Genomic DNA, 16,382 nt, shown 5'->3' on the forward strand with positions numbered 1-16,382 from the left:
AATTGTGGAATGGTCAGTACTGGGGTTTTTCTTTCTATTAAAAAAAAAAAAAAACATTGGGGACTGACTGTGGTTTTGTAGACTAATCCTCTATCTGCAAGCGCCAGGATCCCATAGAGGTGACAGTTTGTGTCCTGGCTGTTCTACTTCCCATGCAACTCCCTGTTTATATCCTGGGAAAACAGTCAAGAATGGCCCAAAGCCTTGGGATCCTTCCCCCACGTGGGAGACCCAGAAGAAGCTCCTGCCTCCTGGCTTCGGATCAGCTCAGCTGTCTGGCTGTTGTGGCCACCTGGGGAGTGACTCAATGGATGAAAGATCTTTCTCTGTCTCTCCTTTTCTCTGTAAATCTGACTTTCCAATAAAAATAAATAAATCTTTTTTTTTTTTTTTTTTTACAACGGTATTGGAAAGGCAGAGATGTTCCATCTGTTGGTTCACTTTCCCCTAAATGCTTACTTACAACAGCTGAGGCTGGGCAGGACTGAAGCCAGGAGCCTGGAAGGAGTTCTACCCTGCTCTCCCACACGCAACACAGAACCCCACGCATAGAGCCCATCTCAGAATGTGCGTTAGTAGGACGTTGCAATTAGCAGAGCCAGGAGCTAGGACTCCAACCGAGCCACTGCACCAAACACATGCCCCTTCCGTGGGTTGTTCTGAATCCGCTCCATTGTTCAGCCAGCTGTTCTCCGCAGTGCTGGTCCCGGCTGGCTCCAGGCTCTAGGTGCCGCGGAGCAATGGAGCAATAGCAGGTCAGGGCTGGGCTCCTTCCAAGGCACATCTGATGTGCCAGCCAAACCAAACAGCACCTGGGCCTGTGAACACTGCCAAATCTCTTGAGTTTTCGCTTGAGCCAGCCCCTACCCAGTGTTCTCGCTTCTACCCGTGTCCAAAGCCGCAGGCGCAGCTGTGAGCTTGGAACTGGGTGTGTGGGCTTCAGGGTGGGCTGACCAGACCATTCAGGGGGTGCTGTGTCCTTCTGCCGGGACACGGAGCCTTATTTCATTCCTCCCCTCCTGGGCTCTGTTCCAGGCCTGCCCGTGAGACTTGGAAAGTCACTGCGTGAGTCAATGCCTCAGTGGCTATTTCTGTCCGTGAGAAGATTTGCTGTGGATCACGACTTTGGGAGGCAGCCCGGGGAGCGAGAGAAACGGGGCTGTGGTTCCTTTAAGGGGGTCCGTGGGGGCGCGCGTGGCCTTTTGTCTGCGCGGCGGCGCGCGCGTCGGCGTCAGCGTCAGCCTCCGCGCAGGCGCACTGAGGGCGGCCTGGTCGTCGACGGCGGCGGCGGCGTCCGAGGAACTCGGTTCTGTGGCGGCCACACGCGCCCGGCCCGCCCTTCGCTTCTTGGCCTCCGTTGTCCCTCGGCTTGGCGCGCCCGGGCCCCGCCCCAGCCCTCGCGATTCCTCGCAGCCCGGCTCCGGCCGCCCTCTTCCGCCGCCGCGATGATGATGATGGCGCTGAGCAAGACCTTCGGGCAGAAGCCCGTCAAGTTCCAGCTGGAGGACGACGGCGAGTTCTACATGATCGGCTCCGAGGTAGCCCGCGGTGCGGTCTCGGCCTCTCCGACCCTGCGGGCGCCCCGGGCGCCGGGAGCGCGCATCTCCATTCATCGCGGCGGGCGGGCGCGCGCGGGGCGGGGCTTGGCTGGGTGGGCGGGGCTGGCGACCTGGGGGCGGGGCTTGGCGGGGGCAGGCAAGCTGGGGCGGAGTCTACACGGGGTCGGTTGGGATAGGGCCTGGACGGGGCGGGGGCGGGGCTTGGCCGAGCTGAGGGTGGAACTTGACCAGAGCAGGGCCTGACAAGGGGCGGGGTAGGCAAGCTGGGGCGGGGCCTACACGGGGGCGAGGTCTGTTGGGATAGGGCCTGGGCGGGGGCGGGGCATGGCCAGGGTGGGGTGGAGCTTGACCAGGGTGGGGGCGGGGCCTGGACGGACTGGCCCTGGCGAGGGCGGAGCTTAGCTAGGGCAGCCACTTAGGGCGGGGCGTGCTGGGGCGAGGCTGACCCCTGTGACCACCTAGCACAGTCCCCAAGTCGTGGGGGTCGGCAAATAACGCTGGTTCTGGCGGGGTTGATGCTGCTGCAGCCTGGAGCAGAGAAAAGGGGCACTTGAGGGGCTGCACTCCTTGCTGCCCTGGGACCTTTTGAGCTATAAGGGTTTTCAGTGCATTCCTCCCACCGCCGCCCAACCATCCCTTGCTAAGATACTAAGATACTGGTATCTCCTGCTCCTAGACCCGGCCCTCACCTTTTGTGTTTCTTGCCCCTGAAATGGGCAGTGGAGACCTATTTTCGCTTGTTTTTATCAATGGGCAAGGGGGTTTGTTTTTGCATGGGCAAGACCCCGGGGCCAGCGTTCAATCTTGCAGCAGTTTCAAAGCAGTTGACAACTTAGGATAGCGGTCAGCTGAGTTAATACAGGGCCTTTAATCGTCATGTACAGGGCCCGGCGGCGTGGCCTAGCGGCTAAAGTCCTCGCCTTGAAAGCCCCGGGATCCCATATGGGCGCCGGTTCTAATCCCGGCAGCTCCACTTCCCATCCAGCTCCCTGCTTGTGGCCTGGGAAAGCAGGAGAGGACGACCCAAAGCTTTGGGACCCTGCACCCGCGTGGGAGACCCGGAAGAGGTTCCAGGTTCCCGGCATCGGATCGGCGCGCACCGGCCGTTGCAGCTCACTTGGGGAGTGAATCATCGGATGGAAGATCTTCCTCTCTTCTCTCCTCCTCTCTGTATATCTGACTTTGCAATAAAATAAATAAATCTTAAAAAAAAATCGTCATGTACAAACAGCAAAGCTTTCCTTGAAGCAGCTGATCAACCCATTCTTCAAGGATGGAATTTGTACTAAGTATGTTGGTTTTTATCATTACTATTATTATTATTGGAAAGGCAGATTTACAGAGAGAGGAGAGACATTTTACAAAAAGGTATTATAAATGCTGGCTCACTCCCTGATGATCACAGCGACCAGAGCTACATTGATCCAAGGCAAGGAGCCTGGGCTTTTTTCTGGGTTTCCTACGTGTGCAGGGGCCCAAGGACTTGGGCAATCCTCCCCTGCTTTCCCAGCAGGGAGCTGGAAGGGAAGTGGAGCAGCCAGAACTTCAGCCCACGCCCATTTGGGATGCTGCTGCACTGGGTGGAGGTTTAACTTACTAAGACATGGCACTGGCCCCCAGTATATGGAGTTTTTACAGGTTGTCTCAGACTAGTCTGTTTTGGGAGACATTCCTGCTAATTTCTATATTTTTTTTTTCCTTAAGATTCATTTATTGGGCCTGGCGCAGTAGCCTAACAGCTAAAGTTCACGCTGTGAGCACACTAGGATCCCATGTGGGAGAGAGAGAACGGAAAGGAGAGAGATACCCACCCACTGGGTCACTCCCCAAAGGGCCACAGTGGCAGGGCTGGGTTAGATGGAAGGCAGGAGCCTGGAGCTCCATCCTGGGGTGGCAGGGCCCCAGGCACTTGGACCGTCTTCCCCTGCTTTTCCAGGTGGTTTACTAGGGAGCTTGGTCAGAAGTAGAGCAGCCGGTCGTTGAGCCAGAGTTTATGTGGGGGTGTTGAGGGCGACGGCTTAATCTGCTAGACCTCGGCGCCAGCCGCAAGGAGTGCTGTTTTGGTGATATAAGGCAGGTAGCTAGACAGGGCCACACCTCCCCCACCCTATGTAATCCTATCTGCCTGTCAGTCAAGCAGCCGCTCTCCAGGATGTATCTGCCTTCACGTGGAATCAAGCAGACACTCCCCTTTCCAACCTCTGAAGAGGCTGGCATTTCTAGCACACCTCTCTTTCTCTCTCTCCCTCTCCCTCTCTCCGTCTCTCTCTCCCTCTCTCCCTCTTCCTCTCACCTCTTTCTGCAAATGAGCCTGAGACCGGGTGCTAAGGCACAATGTCTGCATGCCTTCTTCCTCTGGCCCACTCCGTTCCTGAGCTGCCCACCTGTGTGCTTTCTGCGCCTTCTTCATAAGCCTTATCACTTTGTGCGTCATACTGTACTTGTGGCTGCACTTACTTAGAATGCCTCTCTGGGTCGAAGGCCAGACCCACGGCGTTGCTCGCCAGCAGCTCCTGGCACAGCATTGCATGAATGGGCCCCGTGCCTTTCCGTTTGAAAACAGGCAGCATATTCAGAGAGGTGGGCTGCCACAGCAGCACCCTGGGTGCCTCTGTGTATCATGACGGAGTGCCTTGGGAGGCAGCCGTGGTTGCTGCGTGTGCCATCCTCCCAGCATCGGCCAGCAGCACTTTTCACCAAGCCAGACCCACAGGGCTAAGGGGAACCTCGGAAATCCCTAGATCCAGAAGCTTTGTTTTACATTTGGGGACTCTGGGGCCAAAGAGGCCAAGGCTGGGGCAGAGAGAAGCCAGGAAGAGAGGTCCCAGAGCCCCATGCTCCGAGGTGTCGCGGTGTCCCAGGACTCTGCAGGACATGCTAGGCAGGGAGCAGGGGCAGGGCTGTCAGTTCCTTTCTGTGTTTTACTTTGATTTATCTGAAAAGGCAGGTAGAGGTCAAAAGATAACTCTTCCATCTCTGGTCCACTCTGCAATTGGTCACAACTGCTGGGACTGGCAGAAGGCAGGAGCCTGGAAGTCCCGCTGGGTTTTTGGTATGGGTTGCAGTGAGCCAAGCACTTAAGCTGTCACCTGCTGCCTTCCATGTGTGTACCAATAGAGAACTGGGAGCAGAGCTGGGACCCAAACCCAGGGGTGCAGCATGGGACGCAGGTGTCTCAAGTGGCATATTTTTTGTAAGGATTTATGTATTTTTTTAAAGATTTATTTATTTTTATTACAAAGTAAGATACACAGAGAGGAGAGATAGAGAGGAAGATCTTCCGTCCGATGATGATTCACTCCCCAAGTGAGCGCAATGGCCTGTGCTCTGCCGATCCGGAGCCAGGAGCCTGGAACCTCCTCCAGGTTTCCCACATGGGTTCAGGATCCCAAGGCTTTGGGCCGTCCTCGAATGCTTTCCCACAAGCAGGGAGCTGGGTGGTAAATGGAGCTGCCGGGATTAGAACCAGCGCCCATATGGGATCCCAGTGCGTTCTAGGCGAGGACCTTAGCTGCTAGGCCACGCTGCCAGGCCCGGATTTATGTATTTTTAAAGATTTATTTATTTTAATTGTAAAGTCAAATATATACAGAGAGGAGGAGAGACAGAGAGGAAGATCTTCCGTCCGATGATTCACTCCCCAAGTGACCTCAATAGCCAGTGCTGTGCTGATCAGAACTGATCAGAAGCCAGGAGCAAAGAGCCTCCTCCAGGTCTCCCACGTGGGTGCAGGATCCCAAGCTTTGGGCCATCCTCAACTGCTTTCCCAGGCCACAAGCAGGGAGCTGGATGGGAAGTGGAGCTGCCGGGATTAGAATCTGGCGCCCATATGGGGTCCTAGCCTGTTCAATGCGAGGGCTTTAGCCGCTAGCCACTGCGCCAGGCCCCGGATATATTTATTTTTATTGCAAAATCAGGTATACAGAGAGGAGGAAAGACAGAGAGGAAGATCTTCCATCCTTTGGTTTACTCCCCAAGTGGCCACGATGGCTGGAGCTGTGCCTAACCAAAGCCAGGAGCCAGGAACTTCTTCCAAGTCTCCCACGTGGGTGCAGGATCCCAAGGCTTTGGGCCATCCTCCACTGCTTTCCCAGGCCTCAAGCAGGGAGCTAGATGGGAAGTGGAGCCTCCGGCATCCAGGACATGAACCAGTTCCCAGAAGGGATCCCGGTGCTTTCAGATAGATTAGCCAATTGAGCCATTGCACCATCCCTAACATAGTCTTTTCTCTTTCTTAAGGTTTATTTATCTATTTGAAAGACAAGGGATAAAAAAAGAGAGATATCAAATATCGCCAGTGGCCACAACAGCAGGGGCTGGGCCTGGCTGAAATAAGGAACCTGGAACTCCGATTAAAATCTGCTGCCTGGGTGTCCGGACCCATCTTCCCCTGATTTCCCAGGCACATTAGTGGGGAGCTGAATCAGAAGCCAAACAGCCAAGACTCAGAAACTGAATGCTCACAGGTGCTCATAGGTGATGCTGGCATCACAGGCGTGGGTGTAACCGCTGTGCGACAGTGCTGACCCTGAGAAGTAGTCTTCTGTAGGGTGAAATTCAGTGACTGAACTTTTGACAAATGAGTCAAGAGACTCAAAATGGGGAAATGATTGCAGGTCACACACAGAGCCAGCACCGGTCACCTAGTCCTGAAGGGCCGTTCTCTGCCATGTGACTGTCAAGGGATCAGTGTGGATAAGTCGTTGAGATGACGGCATATTAGTATAAACACTTTAGGACTAGTTTTCTCTTCATTAAGAAAGTTCAACTTCCATTATTGGCTACGGGCAGATTGAAGCTATTGTGTGGGGAAGTAATGATTTATATGGCAGTCTGGTGATTGCCAATCAGTGCTTTTTAAGTTCTGGAAAATTCCTTTGGTTTCCCTGGTTTGAGTTTTGTTACTAAACAAAGCCCAGGCCATGGGGGAAAATTATGCTGCATCTGTCTAAAATTAAAAGCGCCCTTTTTGGTGTTTATGACATCGTAAAAATATCAAAGTCGTCTCCCTAAGATAAAAGAAGGTCACAGAAGCCTCACATTTCTGGAAAGTGCCAGAGAGTCCGAGTCCAACATGCAATCACTGGGAACTCCTGGCTGACCTGGGGCAGAGGGGCTTCTGAGTGAGCCCTTCCTCGCAACCCGCGGCCAGGCCTTTCGGAACATGGATGCACAGATGTGGGCCAGATGTGTGCTGCGGTTGACCTCTTGGTGTCAGCAGAAATGTGTTTTACTGCTGCCGAGAGCCCGGCGCCTAGGGGCCACCTCAGGGTCCAGGTTTGTCTCTGGGCCGCTGCGCCAGGAACCTCCCCTTCCGTGCAAGGCCGCGACCCTCATAATGAGCCTTCTTGCTTTACTCATAGGTGGGAAACTACCTCCGTATGTTCCGAGGTTCTCTGTACAAGAGATACCCCTCGCTCTGGAGGCGGCTAGCCACTGTGGAAGAAAGGAAGAAAATAGTTGCATCGTCACATGGTAAAAAAACAAAACCTAACACTAAGGGTGCGTCTTCACGAGGGTTTGTAAACCTGTTTCAAAACCACTTGCTTCTGTCATGAAGTTAAAGCGTTTTCACCCCAGAGTGTCTTCACAGCAGCGTGAGTCCGAGCGGGGCAGGACGGGTGTTTTGGGGGGCGGGCTGCCCTGCGGGAGCTCAGGGGCACCTCCGGGAGCTGTGGGCAGTCTGTCCTTATCAGGCATCCCCCTGGCTGGTGGGCAGGGACCAGTGGGGACAGCATGTGCAGGGGCCAGGCCGGGCTGGGGCAGTTAGCAGGTGCCGTGAAGACACGTTGGTGTCAAAACGTTTTAGGAAATGCTGCGATGCTCTGCCATCTGCCGTGGGCGTGTCGCCACAACCATCCTCCATGCAGCCCAAGTGGCGGGTGGAGGCTGCCGCTCCCACTCCCCTCTGGGGCTTTCACTGCTTGCTTCTCAGAGCACATCCATCTCATAGCACTACATCCTGGCAGCCAGTGTGCCCGGGCATGTGTGTGCATGTTCTTGCTCGTCGTGGCCCGCCATGTGCTTGGGGCTTGGCTGCGTGTACCCCCCCGACTGAGTGAGACCAGCGTGTTTGGGGCCGTGGCAGCTCTGTGCAGGACGGAACAATGCTCTCCAGGGAGACATTTCCAGGGGGACATTTGAGTTTGTGGACACAGTGCCTTTTGGCAGGTGGCAACACTGCTTCGCACTTAACAGTGGCGCCTTAGAGAGAGCTGCCCTGGGCCTAGGTGAGTGCTTGTGTGTGTGTGTGTGTGTGTGTGTGTCTTGTATGTGAGAGAGACTGTGCGCATGCATATGTGGTACCACATGGTCTGCCCTGTGTGGTCGTATGCGTAGGTGCTGCTGTGGTTTAGTCCACTGTGGACAGAAAGTAGTGGTTCTTTTAACGCAGGAGCCGGAGCTGCTGTTGGATGTGCTATTCGCCCACCTAGAGCATTTCCCATGTGCCCCCCTCCTGCCCGGTGGGGCACCAGTCCCTCCCACAGTACCTGTCCAGCTTGGCTTTCCCCTCTGCAAGCCCCTGGGCGAAGTCTTGGCATCTCTCCCGCCCTGTGCTTTGGGGAGGACCTTTCCCATAACTGCTTGATTCCTCCAGGAGGAGACAGGTAGCGGTTCTTGACTAGGGTTCCTTAAAAGAGCTAGGGATCAAGCAACCCCCCCTCACACCCCTTCTCCCCCCTAACCCCATGTCCAGACTGGCTCGGGCACAGGAAGTCCTGTTTGGCATGAAGCAGCTCTTTCCAATTCTCTGGGCTCTTGTTTTAAAAGAAAAGTCGTTTCCATCTCTCATTCCATTGCCCACCTCGCTTTGTGTTATTGTGGATCACGGTGGTGTCAGACCTCTTCCCACTGGGGTGTCCCTCTGGAACCTTCCCTTCCCCAGCCCTGAGCGAGGACCCAAGAGCACATATCCTGGAGTCTCGAGTCCCCATTGGCTGTGCCATGCTGGTGCTGTGGCTGCTGCTGTGGCTGCTGCTGCCGCCTCCACCCCCACCCTGAGGGCTCACTCGGCACCAAGCCAGTGGTCTGGCAGCAATCTAGTCCAAGTTCATGTCCACGGGACCTGCCCAATAAAACCCTCGGGCCAGGTTGCCCTTTTGGAAGAGGCCAACATTCGGCAGTAGTAAGTTTGACACCTTGCTTTTCCCACCTCCCGCATGTGAGGACCTTGATGTGCTAGATCCGACTGGCTTGCTGCTACTTGGCACCTGCCACCAGCACCGTGAGCGAGCGCTGCCCCTCCACTTACAGATCACGGGTACACGACCCTCGCCACCAGCGTGACTCTGTTAAAAGCCTCAGAGGTAGAAGAGATCCTGGATGGCAACGATGAGAAGTACAAGGCCGTGTCCATCAGCACGGAGCCCCCCACCTACCTCAGGTAACGCACACCTGCTGGCCGTGGTCCTAGGATCCACACCCACACGGATTTTTCTCAGACTTGAGAACTGCTTGGTGTGAAGTCAAACTGGAGTACTTTCTAACACTTGGCAAGTGCTGTCAGCTGGGTTTCTGAGTTCTGTTCTGTAGCTTAGGAATTCCCAAGAAACCTAAGCCGACTCCCACATCCCGGAGAGTGGTCAGGAATGCTTTGAAAGTGGGCCTGATTTGTTAGGAAACATACAGCCTTGGATCAGCTCACCCAGGAATCAGCAATAGTTTTGAATGAATAAAAAGCTCAAAAGAGAGGGGAAAATGATAGAGACAGATATATAGATGGATAGATAGATAAATAGGTAGGTAGATAGAGATAGATAAGAGATTTCTTTGTCTACCAACTCTTCAAATGCCTGCCACACACAGAGCTGATGGGCCGGGCTGAAGCTAGGAACTCATGGGTCTCAGGGCTCAGGGACTTGGGCCGTTCTCCACTGCCTTCCCAGGAGCATTAGTGAAAGCTGACTATGAAGTGGAGTAACTGGACTCAACCCCTGAAACCTCTGTGCGGCAGTGCCTAACCCTCTGTAGATCATTGGGTCTTTTGTAAAACACAATAACATCAAATGTGGGTTTTTTTTTTTTTTTTTGTTTTTGTTTTTTTTTTTTTGTCTTCTGGCTCATTAATTTCATTTTTAAATTTTTTATTATTATATTTTAAAGATTTATTTATTTTTATTACAAAGTTAGATATACAGAGAGGAGGAGAGACAGAGAGGAAGATCTTCTGTCCAATGATTCACTACCCAAGTGAGCGCAATGGCCAGAGCTGAGCCTCTAGGTCTCCCACGCACGTGGATGCAAGGTCCCAAGGCTTTGGGCCATCCTCGGCTGCCTTCCCAGGCCACAAGCAGGGAGCTGGATGGGAAGTGGAGCTGCCGGGATTAGAACTGGCGCCCATATGGGATCCCGGGGCTTTCAAGGCGAGGACTTTAGCCGCTAGGCCACGACGCTCTGAGCCCTCATTAATTTCACTTTTTTTAAAAAGATTTATTTATTTGAAAGGCAAAGTTGAGAAAGAGGAAGAGACAAAGAAGGAAATATTCCATCTACTGGTTTCCTCTGTAGGGGGCCACAATAATTAGAGCTAGGTCAGGCCAAAGCCACTGAAACTTCATCCAGGTTTCCCACATGGGTAGTAGGGGTCCAAGCACTTGGGCCATCCTCTGCTGCTCTCCCAGGCGCATTAGCAGGGAACTGGGTAGGAAGAGGAGCATTTGGGACTTGAATTGGCAATTAGATGGGATGCTGGTATCCCAGGTGGCTGCTTAACTCACTGTGCTACGTATATCCTGAAGAGATCATTGAAAAACAAAATGAATAAACCCTTGATAGGTTGTGGGTAATAATGGAGCTATGAGGCCACCTCAGTGTCCAGCCTTAAGGAGAGGCCAGGTAGGTGACGAGGCAGCCATTTGAACCAGGATGTATAAGGCAAACCCTTACACATGGGGTCTTCAGAAAGTTCATAGAGAATGTGTGTTACATATTTTAAAAATATATATAGATTTCATTTGCAGCAAAATAAGTTCATCTCTTTAATCCATTCTCCAGGAACTGGAGTTTCTTTCTGTGTTATCATTTTAAAAAAATTATTATTATTATTATTTCCAACTAATAGTTGGAAAGTCAGATTTACAGAGAAAAGGAGATACAGAGAAAAAGATCTTCCTTCCTCTGGTTCACTCCCTGAAATTGCTACAGTGGCTTGAGCTGAGCCGATCCGAAGTCAGGAGGCAGGAGTTTCCAGGTCTCCCATGTTGGTGCAGGGTCCCAAGGCTTTGGGCCATCCTCTGCTGCCTTTCCCATGCCACAAGCAGGGAGCTGGAAGGGAGGTGGAGCAGCCTGGACACCAACTGGTGTCCATATGGGCTGCCAGTCCTGCAAGGCAGAGGATTTAGCCATTAAATCATCTCCCTGGCCCGGTTTCCTATGTTATCGTTAGGCAGCCTCTGCAGCCACCTGGGGTGTATGGAGTACTAGGTCGTGCCTTGTGCTTCCATCACTGAAGAAAGTAGGCTTTTCTGGACCCAAGAGCCAGGGTGCACTGGGGGTGGTTGGGGAGGGTGGTTGTTGGGAGTGATGTGGTTGTGGAAGTCATTTCTTCCCAGATGCTTTGTCAACTATGCTCTGTTTTTATGACTCCCGCGTCAGCAGGGTGGCCTCTAGCCAGCCCAGCCGGCACCCTCAACGTGTGCTCTGCAGATTCTCTGCAGATTCTCGCCTCCCCTTACCCCCGGGGCGTGAGCTGAGGACACAAGGAAGGCTAGATGCTCAAGGGAAGCTGCGCAAGGAAATTAGTCACATGTGGACATCACTTGTTTTGTTTTGTTTTACATCATTTCTTAGTTTGTCTCAGCTCAGCTCCTTTTATGGGGCAGTATTTTTTTCATGATTGGGTCCATGAGGGAGGAGAGTCCTGAGGCAGGACCAGGAGGGATGGCCCAGGTTGTAGGGAAGCACCTGGAGCCGGCTGTCCGCTGCTCCGGCAGGGCTCTTGGGCTGTCCGCCCTCCTCAGGGCTCTTGGGAGGATCCTGGCAAAAGCAGGGAGGTGAGCTTTCTGGGGTTCTGTGCTCCTCTGAGGATGTGGTTCCTGGGAGCTGTGATGGCGCTGACCCTATTCAGCCTCTGAGATGGGAGAGCTTGGCAGAGGTGAGCGAAGGCTTGCTGTGAGATGGGGCAGGAGTGGGGATCTCGGTGGTTAGGCCCCCTGGAGGACAGCCAGGCAGGAAAGAGGAGGTGTCGGGGACCTGAGCCCAGCTGCCCCAGAACCTTCCATGGAAGTTGTAAAGAATGCATATTCCAGGGTGCTACCCCAGACCCGAGGGGAGTCAGTTGATCTGGGTGGGACTCAGGAGTTCACTACTAAAGCTGTTGTTCTCTGGATGGGTTGATGTGGTCAGGGCTGGGAACCAGCAGCCCAGCAAGCAGCTCTTTGTCATTCTTAGGCAGTGGTGGAAGGCAGAGGCACAGCAGGTCAGGGCCTGCCTGAGTCCTGGGCCCGGTAGCTCCTTTTCTCCTAAGTCTGAGGCCGCTTGCACCACACCTTGATCATGGGTGGGGAGAGAAGGGATTTACAGCGCCCATTGTGGCCGGGACTGGAGCAAGTATTCTGTCCTGATGGTGGGGTTGCCTTCACCTCACCCCTGAGACCTGCACGAGGAAGAACAAGGAACTACTTGAGGCAGGAACTGAGAACTGGATTGGCAAGCCCCAGATCCCCGCTGTAGCCTAGCTGTCTGAGCCGGTGGTTCCTAATGCCAGCCATATCACACACTTCCATCTTTCCCTTCAAACCTCTCGGGGACTCCCAGCCACCTGCTGAGGAGAGTCACACCCTCGAGGAGCACTGGGCCATGCCTGAAACCCTCCCTGCCCTTCCCCTTGTGCTGGCACCTGTAGGTGTTGGAGAGGCCTGTGGGGTGCACCCCTGTAGAGTCTGTGGGGCACAGACATTCTCTAAGGGCTGGAGCTGGCAGGGGCTCAGCAGGAGTCTGCTAAGCCAGCCTTACACCTCACCCTGGAGCCTTTTCCTATGTCTTCGCAGGGAACAGAAAGCCAAAAGGAACAGCCAGTGGGTGCCCACCCTGCCCAACAGTTCCCACCACCTGGACGCCGTGCCATGCTCCACCACCATCAACAGGAACCGCATGGGCCGGGACAAGAAGAGAACCTTCCCGCTCTGGTGAGCCCACACAGCTGCTACTGGGTTCCAGCACATTTTGTCCCCTTCCCAAAAGGCCCCTCTGCTTTGATCCGGGGTTCCCCTCAGCACTACGCAGCTTCCTCCTCTTGAAATGCTGCCTTTCTGGACTTTCCCCAGCTTCCCAGCCCTGCCTGCTTTCCCTCGCTATCCTGTCCTCAGTTTGAACTGCCCTCCATGGGACTCCCACCATGTCCATTTCTTCGAGCTACGGGAACAGGCCCTGTTAAGCCAGGTGGCTATCAGTAGGACAGACCATGTGATCGCAGTTCTAGGGCCCGGAAGCCCACATAAGCCTCACGGGGCTGATCATCAGGTGTGGCAAAGGCTCCAAGGCAGGTCCCCTTCTTGCTGCCTCGGTTCTGTCCCTGGGCACATGGTCCCCTAGTGTATGGAATCTCTGCATCTTCTATAGGACACTGCAATGTGATCTGGGGCCCACAGGGCTCATCTCTGAGAGCCTCCTCACTTAATCACCTCTGTACAGGCCTGTTGAGCACCATTTGAGACTTTGGTTGTGGGTTTTAGGGGTGCGGATATCAGCGCCTCCAAGGCCATTCTTGAGCTCCTGCCTCCACATTCACCTCTGCAGCCTGGGTCTCCCCCAGCCACAACCCTTACCTCCTTGGCTACATGCTGGCTGGCTGCTTGCTTTAATCCTGCGCTTCTCTCAGGCCAGAAGCCTGGAGCTCCCCCTCAACTCCTTCCTTTTTCTCCTGCCACAAGCCAGTCTTGGCAGATTCTTTTCTTTTTCTTTCTTGCCCTTTCTCTCTTTTTTTAGATTTATCTACTTGTATTTGAAAGGCAGATTTACAGAGAATACGAGAAACAGAGAGAGATCTTCCATCTGCTGGTTCACTCCTCAAATGGCCACAATGGCCAGAGCTGAACCAATCCAAAGCCGGAAGTCAGGAGCTTCATCCGGATCTCCCATGTGGGTGCAGGGTCCCAAGGACTTGAGAGCCATCCTCTGCTGCCTTTCCCAGACCCATCAGCATGGAGCTGGATGGGATGTGGAGCAGCTGGAACGTGAACTGGCACCCATATGGGATGCCTGTGCCTCAGGCAGAGAATTAGCCTGATGTTGGCAAATTCCTACTTGCCCAGCATTCTGAGTTTCTGGGCTTGGACCAGCTCCCCACCTGGCTTGACCAGCTTTGAGTCTTGGCAGCAGTCCCAGCTGTGTATCAGCTACCTTCCTGCATCTTCAGCATGGCAGCCAGCTCTCTTTATCCCGGGCAATGCCAGCCAGCCACTTCACACAGAATTCCCCAGCCTTCCCACACACTCGGCCGAAGCCGAGCTTCTTGAGGGGCTGTGAGCATAAGAGCTCTAGCACGCTCACCAGCATCGTGCACAGCAGCCTCCTCCCTGCTGTGGGGGCCTCAAGCCTCCGACGCTGTGGACCCACACCTTCTGCCGGTGCTCGCTGCTCCATGGCTTGTCCTGTCTTCCCTCTTCTCCTTTCCCTTCTCGCTCCCTCTCCCATCTGGCAGTCTCTCTGGGTCGCACAGTCCCAAGGCCGGGCTCTGCAGCCTGAGACAGGCAGCTGTCAGCTGAAGCATTTCCTCTCTGCAGACACCCTTCTGCTTTCCCACAGCCTGCTGTGAATGTCCTGCCTACTGTGGGCCTGACACCACCTCTGATGTACTTCCGGGTCTTGTCCTGCTGCCCAGGTCAGCACTTCCATCCCTCCCCCATGCATCTGTGAAACACATGGCCCTGCCCCGATGCAGTGCTGGCTGCTGATCAGGTGGCTCTTGTCATGTGGTCTCTCCCTTCTGCACCGTGAGACTGTGGCCTCGAGGCCCTCAGTGGCCTCAGCTATTAGCTGACAGGTGTGTGTGTGAGAGGTAGGCTTTCCTCTCCAGCCCGATTCGCAGTGACCTGCCAAGCAGAGAAGGAGGTGGGCAGCTCCCATCCCTAGGACCCTGCCCCCGGTGTGGCCGTGACATTCTTGCTGTTCCACTTTCAGCTTTGATGACCATGACCCAGCTGTGATCCATGAGAACGCGTCCCAGCCCGAGGTGCTGGTCCCCATCCGCCTGGATATGGAGATTGATGGGCAGAAGTTGCGAGACGCCTTCACCTGGAATATGAACGGTATGTGGGCATGGGGACCTGCCGGCCGCCTGCATGGCATGGGTTGCAATGTGTGTCTGGGTTCAGTCCCGGCTCTGCCTCTGTTGTCTGTATGCTGAGTCTGTGTCTTAGTGCCTTTCCTGCTGCTGTACCACAACACCCGAGGCTTTGTAAGGGATAAAGAGGTTCATTGTAGCTCCTGGGTCCTGGCAGCTGGGAAGATCAAGGTCATATTGCTGCATCGTGGCTGCTTCAGCTCAGGGCTGAGGGCGGATGGGAGTGTGTGAGGCAGTGAGGATAGAATTGCCTCCTAGCAGCCTGCTCCTGGGATAACTGCACCAGCCCCATGAGAGTGAAGCCCTATGAGAGCCAGGCATTAATCCATTTGTGAGGCTCTGTCACCCAGCCCCCTCCCAAGGCAGCTGCACACGGGGACGAGGCTCCAGTGGAACAAACCTCATTTAGGTGACAGCAGCAAACTATGGACTTCCGGTTCCTTCCCTCTGGGAGATCAGGTGGCCCACGGGGTCTGACACTTGATGACAGCAAAGATGTTGCTCAGACTGGTCCAGCGCCTTCCCTGGCCATCCTGCCCTTCTGGCGTGATGCCTGCTGTGTGCTCTGGCCTCTGCCCCTGCTCTCCCTTCATTCACCTGAGAGACAGAGAGCTCCCATTCTATGGTCCCTGCCTGAATCCTACAGTGGCTGAGGCAGGGCAGAACTGAAGCTGCAAACTCCATCTGGGGCTCCCATGTGAATGGCAGGGACCCAAGTTCTTTCGTACACACTTGCTGCCTCCCAGGGTGCCAGTCAGCAGGAAGCAGTAATGAGAAGCAGAGCGGGGACTCAAACCTGGCCCTCTGATGTGGGATTTAAGCGTCTTCTAGCCGAGCATCTTAATTGTGAGGCCAGATGCTTAGCCTGTGTGTTAATTTTCTTCCTGTCAGATTTTTTTTTCCCAAGAGATGTATTATTTGTATTTAGACAACGTGACTATTATTTTAAGTGAATACAAGTTGTTGTTTTTTTTTTTAAAGATTTATTTTATTTGAAAGGCAGAGGGATGGGAGAATCAGAGAGATCTTCCATCCACTGGTTCGTTCCCTAGATGGCCATACCTGTCAGGGCTGGGCCAGGCCAAAGGCCCAGGAGCCAGGAACTCCAGGCTAGTATCACACGTGGATGACTGGAGCCCAGACACATGGGCCCTTTGCTGCTGCTTTCTCTGTCTTCCTCCCTCTCTCTGTAACTCTGACTTTCAACTACATCTTAACAAAATAAAAAAGAAACGGAGTAGCTGGGACCCCAGATGATGGTCAGGTATGGGAAGTCAGCGTTGCAGATAACTGCTTAACATACTGTGCCACAACACCGGCCCCTGAATAAACATTTCAAATCTGCAGCATTTCATTGTATTTTCAGTTTGGTCTTCTCCTTTCCAGTCACTTCCAGGGGAATGGATATTTAATGTGGCTGAAACAAACTATGAGCTACTGTTTTTTTTTTTTTTTTTTAAGAAGCACTTTTTTTAGGATTTATTTTATTTTTATTGGAAATTCAGATATACAGAGAGGAGAGACATAGAGGAAGATTCTCT

The 16,382-nt window shown here is 53.8% G+C and overlaps 1 protein-coding gene across 2 annotated transcripts in view; it reads left to right on the forward strand.

Annotated features, from left to right (window-relative positions):
* Positions 1-1,215: 1,215 nt before the first annotated feature.
* Positions 1,216-16,382, forward strand: part of SMARCB1 (SWI/SNF related, matrix associated, actin dependent regulator of chromatin, subfamily b, member 1) — a 35,228-nt gene continuing 20,061 nt past the window's right edge. Inside the window, exons 1-5 of one of the 2 annotated variants that reach the window (XM_004592020.3) lie at positions 1,216-1,538; positions 6,923-7,061; positions 8,814-8,943; positions 12,548-12,685; positions 14,679-14,806. In XM_004592020.3, the coding sequence (XP_004592077.1) occupies positions 1,446-1,538; positions 6,923-7,061; positions 8,814-8,943; positions 12,548-12,685; positions 14,679-14,806 (628 nt within the window). In that variant the 5' untranslated portion in view covers positions 1,216-1,445. The remainder of the gene's footprint in view (positions 1,539-6,922; positions 7,062-8,813; positions 8,944-12,547; positions 12,686-14,678; positions 14,807-16,382) is intronic. The other variant, XM_004592021.3, reaches the window with a different exon arrangement.

Source organism: Ochotona princeps, chromosome 29 (assembly GCF_030435755.1).
Source record: "Ochotona princeps isolate mOchPri1 chromosome 29, mOchPri1.hap1, whole genome shotgun sequence".
Lineage (NCBI taxonomy): Eukaryota > Metazoa > Chordata > Mammalia > Lagomorpha > Ochotonidae > Ochotona > Ochotona princeps.